This window comes from Planococcus citri, chromosome 4 (assembly GCF_950023065.1).
Source record: "Planococcus citri chromosome 4, ihPlaCitr1.1, whole genome shotgun sequence".
NCBI lineage: Eukaryota > Metazoa > Arthropoda > Insecta > Hemiptera > Pseudococcidae > Planococcus > Planococcus citri.
Window position 1 is genome coordinate 12,630,336 of NC_088680.1, and position 6,000 is coordinate 12,636,335.

Below are 6,000 nucleotides of genomic sequence, written 5' to 3' on the forward strand. Positions count from 1 at the left end.
AAAAAACTTGAGGAAAAATGAAATCTTTTTTGGAAAAAAAAGAAAAAAATTTAGGGAAAGAAAACGAAAAATGAGATATTTCAAAAATCAAGAAAAAAACAAGGCACAAAAAAACCTGAGCAAAAATAAAAAGCATTTTGAAAAAAAAAATTAAAAAAAAGAAAAACTAGAAAACGAAAGTTTGAAACCCCCCCCAAAAAAAACTTGAGAAAAATTGAAAATTATTCTAGAAAAAATACAATAAAATAGCGAAAGAAAACGAGAAATTTCAAAACCCAAAGAAATCGAACCATTAAAAAAAAAACTGAACAAAAATGAAAATCATTTCTGAAGAAAAAAAAAATAATTTGAGAAAAAGAAAACGATTACCTATCCATTATCCAACTTTTAATTCGAAAACAAATTGTAACTTCTTCCTAATCTAAACACTCTTCAACCATCTTATCAACATTTTTAGCACCAAATTCGCCAAATATCGCAACTATAGAAACACATTTATCGTAATTTATGGCAAATACACCGTATAAATCATATTTTTTGGACACACAACTGTCAATCGTTTATACGACACATACTTCACCTGCACCTATATAGTTCACTAAGGACCGAGCGAGCATCACAACTAACCTACAAACCTACACGTTTTCATTTCATAGCAGGAAATCTAATTTTCCCAAAAATTTCCACACTTCGTACTTCGCTTCGTAGCTATTTTTATGACATTTTGATAGCCTTCATATTATACTTCACGTTACTTTTTATACGCGTATAGCCTACACGTTTATATTAATAAAAATTTCTTCGCTTGTTAACAAAGTTTTCATATACCTACCTACATCCTAGTTTTCAACAAAGTTTATGACATGACAGTTCACGTGGCTTTTACAAATCGCCATATTTTTTTTCAGCTGGTAAACTTTCATCGAGTAATATGCACAAATACAAGACGTAAGCGTTAAGTAAATTGAAATGATGTAATCGGAAATGATTGGACGATCACCAAAGGCAGGTATCTTTCAATTTCCAAAATCATGTGATATGCATAAAATTTAACAACTCGATTTCAACATGAAATTTTCAACAAAAAAAATCATTCAGCTTTTCAGCCTCAAATTACTTGCTACAAAATGCATGAAATATTCAGCTCTGAATTTTGTCTCGAAATGTTTTGATTTCTCTGAGTTTGGGAGGGGGGGGGCTAAAAATTAATTGAAATTGAAACAAGTCGAGAAAATAATCATATTCATTTCTGATTCAACAAATTCTCGACTGAGAGAGGGGGGGGGGGTATGGAAGAGGCTCGTCTAAATCCACACAGACCAATTTCAAGTAAATTGCATTCACATTTAACTGAAAATTCACTCATTAAAAAAACAACGAATGGGGGCATTTTTTCAATACTTCAATTCAATTCTTGCTTCAAAAATTTCAAATTATTGAATTTTCACTTTCTGAATTCAAAACATTTCACAAGAAAAATTTTCAAAACAAATTTTAGCAATTTTATAACTTTTGAGCGAAATTTGCTAATTTCTGATCAAAGTTTTAATGATTGAGAAACCAAAAAATATAAATTTTCCCATGTTTATTTTTTTAAAAATCGAACATGCAAAAATTGAAATATTTCAATTTTTTCTGGGGAGGGGGAGGGATACAAATTGATTGAAATTAAAACAAGTCGAGAAAATAATTGTATTCATTTCTAATTCAACAAATTTCCGACTGAGAGAAGGGGCGAGGGGATGGAAGAGTCTCATCTAAATCCACACACACAATTTCAAGTGAATTGCATTCACATTCAACTGAAAATTCATTCATAAAAAAAACAGCAAATTGGGAGCATTTTTTCAGTACTTCAATTCAAATTCCTGCTTCAAAAATGCCAAATTATTGAATTTTTAATTCTTGAATTCAAAACATTTCACACAAAAAAATTTTTCGATCAAAGTTCAGCAATTTTATAATTTTTGAGCAAATTTTGCTGATTTCTGTTCAAAGTTTTAATGATTGAGAAACCAAAAAATATAAATTTTCCCATGTTTTTTTTTTAAATCGAAGATATGTACAAAAATTTATATTTTTTCTGGTTGGGGGGGGGGTAAAAGTTGATTGAAATTAAAACAAGTCGAGAAAATAATCGTATTCATTTCTAATTCAACAAATTTCCGACTGAGAGAAGGGGCGAGGGGGTGGAAGAGGCTCATCTAAATCCACACACACCATTTATTTCAAGTAAATTGCATTCACATTCAACTGAAAATTCACTCATAAAAAAAAACAGCAAATTGGGAGCATTTTTTCAGTACTTCAATTCAAATTCCTGCTTCAAAAATGCCAAATTATTGAATTTTCAATTCTTGAATTTCAAAACATTTCACAAAAAAAATTTCAAAACAAATTTTAGCAATTTTATAACTTTTGAGCCAAATTTGCTAATTTTATTTCTGATGAAAGTTTTAATGATTGAGAAACCAAAAAATATAAATTTTCCCACGTTTCTTTTATTAAAAATCGAAGATGTAAAAATTGAAATATTTCTATTTTTTTCAGGTGAGGAGGGGTGAAAATTGATTGAAATTGAAACAAGTCGAAAGAACTCGTCGTATTCATTTCTGATTCAACAAATTTTCCACTGAGAGAAGGGGCGAGGGGGTGAAAGATGCTCATCTAAATCCACACACACCATTTCAAGTAAATTGCATTTACATTCAACTGAAAATTCATTCATTAAAAAAAAACAACAAATTGGGAGCATTTTTTCAGTACTTCAATTTAATTTCTGCTTCAAAAATGCCAAATTATTGAATTTTCAATTCTTGAATTCAAAACATTTCACACAAAAAAAAATAGTTCGATACAAAGTTCAGCAATTTCATAACTTTTGAGCCAATTTTGCTAATTTTTGATCAAAATTTTCCTAAAAATATAATTTTTCAGTTTTTTAAATTTTTTTATTGAAGATGTAAAAATTTGATCAATTTGAGCAAAGCGATTTTATTTCTGACGAAAAATTCACTGCTTAATCAGAAAACGCGGAAAAATTTAGAATTTATTTCTTCTTCGATAAAAGCCAAAATTGATTCAATCTTCAAACAGTCCCTATAAAATAAATAGAGTTTGTTTATGGGAAGAAATTTAAGTCTCACACGTTTCCAGGTCAACTGCATCAATCTATGGGCAAAAAATCAATCACCAAGACTCATACACAATTACACATACAAACAAAAATTTGCCCCTTGACCTACAATTTTCCTCCAACATCAGATACAAAAATTGATCAAATTTTCAGCCCTAAAATTTTGAGCTTTGATGATTTCATTTATCAAATAAAAAAAATCACACATTTTAAGCCCATTTTCAAGACAATTTCTTTCACTTTTGACCAAAAATTCATCAATTTTGGTTTTTCAACATACAAATTGTTAAATTTTCAATACCTGAATTCTAAACATTTCGTAAAAAAATGAAAAATCTCAATAATTGTACCTGTTGAACCGAATGCACAATCTTCTGATCAAATATTTCAATAAAAAATTGTTTTTTTCATTTTCCTCCAGCTATTGAAAGTCTAAAAAATCGATCATTTCGAGCCAATTGATTTTTTATTTCAGATGAAAAAATTGGTTCAATTTTCTTTTCTGAAATTTCAAACTTCAATATTATGATGATTTTTTTTCTCAATTCAAAAAAATCATTCATTACAAGCAAATTGCATTCATTCCCAATCAGAAAAATCTTCTCGACTCCAAACCACTGCACCAAAAAATCACCCTGACACCCTTCTCAACACCTCCAGCTCAAATTTCTCGTTCAAATCAGCCAAATCACTTCGCACCTTTCGGATATACCCAAATAACTACAACAATCCACACCGATTCGACGAGTTTTGAAAACATATAGCTATCTATAGAGAGAGAAAAAAACACTATACAAACACACAAATCGACACGACAGTAGATATTCGGACTAAATATACGAAAAACACGAGTACTACGACCTCTGAGAATGAATTCAACATTCGAAGACCTTCGAATATTTGTGTATTCGCATATTTAATAAGAGAGAAGGCGAATTTTGCGGTGTAAAAATCGAAACAATTTAACACGTTTGCAGTTCGCAGTTCGCACGTTTCATCATTTAAAAATCGATCGAGGACCCAGGAGCCCGACCGACGACGAGAAAAATCCGAGAAAATCATTTTCGTAAAACTGGCATTAAAATAGAAAAAAACAAAAAAAAATCGGAAAATTCTTCAAACAGAGCGAAATCTTTCTTACCTTTGATCAACGGCGACACTGGGTTTTGTGGCCATCACAACTCGTTTTTCTTCTTTCGGCAATCGGAGATAATCTTGATCACCAAGCAGGAACAAGTCCTTAGATATAATCATGTCCTTAGCGGGATTTTAAACTCCGTTTTGAATAACTCGACGGGCACACGATTCAACAGAGAACCAATCGTGGCGAAATTAAACAAAAAAGTAAAAAAAAAAAAATCAAAAAAAATCGACGAACCAAACCGATGAAAAAAATAAATTACCACTAATCGCGAAATTCGCGATCAAAAATTAAACCAACGATAACAACAACAACAGCAACAACAACAACAAAAACAAACCAACCCGTAGGTGAAAAAAAATTGATAAAAAACACTAAACAAATATTATATTATGTATTAATGAAAACTATAGTCTTGAGATATCGAATTATCGGCAGCGGTCGGCGACATTGCAACTTGAAAAAAATTGGAAAAAATTGATTCAAAAAAAAAAAAAATCGTAAAAAACGCGCGAAATTGATATTTTCGAATTTTACGTAAAAAAATTGGCAATTTTTTTTTTTTTCATGAAACTCTCGAGCCGGCGATTCGCATTCGCGTATCCACAAGTGGTTGTAGGGCGCGAGAACCGTCTAACGTACGACAAGCAAAGGTGGCAGCGTAATACAATCTGGATTTCGTTTAGTGTCGCGCAATTTCACGAACAAGGCACAACATGAAACGGAACGAACCCGAAGCGAACCGCCACGCCACCGCCGTCGTCCGTCGTCACCCGTCGTCCGCGTCCGTCCGCGCGTCGTTGCACCGCAACTGTACGGTGCGCTCGCTCAGTTTACTCCGTGCACTCCGTTCCCAACACTGCCAGCAGTCAGCGGTGCCACTCCGCGGCCACACCGATCACCTCTGCCCCGCGCGCACTCACACATATACCGAATAAATACACCGCAACAACAACCACACACCGCACCGCAAAAGTTGAAGAAAAAAACCAACAGCAACAGAGAACACAGTATACTCAAAGAGTTAAAATTGTCGAAGGAAAAAACATAATATGAGAAAGAGAAAGAGTAAAAAAGCCAGTCGAACTGTTAACACAGTGACTGATTAACTCCAATAACTATACACAACACACACAGAGAGTCTGCCGCACGCCGCCGCCTCAGCTTCAACTTCAAATGGCCATCCCGAGCCGGCGAAAAGACAGAGAGAGAAAGAGAAAAAAAAGACACCAACAAACAGGTAATCCCCCATCCACATAAGCTGGCACATCGAAGCCGGTTCCCTCTCCGGAACAGTGTTACCAATTTAACCGGCGCGGCACCCGAGTCGAGCTCGAGAGTATCGCTGGCTCGCGACCGTACCGTTCCGCCCGCCCGTACCCGTCCAACAATTTGCTGCCCATCCGCTTCTTGCATATACTCGTACTGAGACTGACTGACTGAGAGCTCGACAGCCGAATCAAATCCAATCCATACCATGTGCCTGTATACAGTTCAGTAGTAAAATAACATTGTATGTAGCATAATACGCATTTACGTAGGTAGAAGCACATGCACAAGAAGTCTTCCCAAATAAAAGCTCTTGTTCGTACAGGTCAGCAGAATTTGCCATTGCCCCCCCCCCACTCTCGGAAATATACCAAAAAAGAAGAAATGCCAGAATTGTGGAGTCATTATTGCAGATTTCACACTGAAGGCAAAGATTCATCAGCTATTCACAACA

General features: G+C 34.0%; 1 protein-coding gene across 2 annotated transcripts in view; it reads right to left on the reverse strand.

Moving 5' to 3' along the window:
* Positions 1 to 5,263, reverse strand: part of E23 (Early gene at 23) — a 246,162-nt gene extending 240,899 nt beyond the window's left edge. The window contains exon 1 of one of the 2 annotated variants that reach the window (XM_065360842.1): positions 4,278 to 5,263. In XM_065360842.1, the coding sequence (XP_065216914.1) occupies positions 4,278 to 4,390 (113 nt within the window). In that variant the 5' untranslated portion in view covers positions 4,391 to 5,263. The remainder of the gene's footprint in view (positions 1 to 4,277) is intronic. The other variant, XM_065360840.1, reaches the window with a different exon arrangement.
* Positions 5,264 to 6,000: the final 737 nt, after the last annotated feature.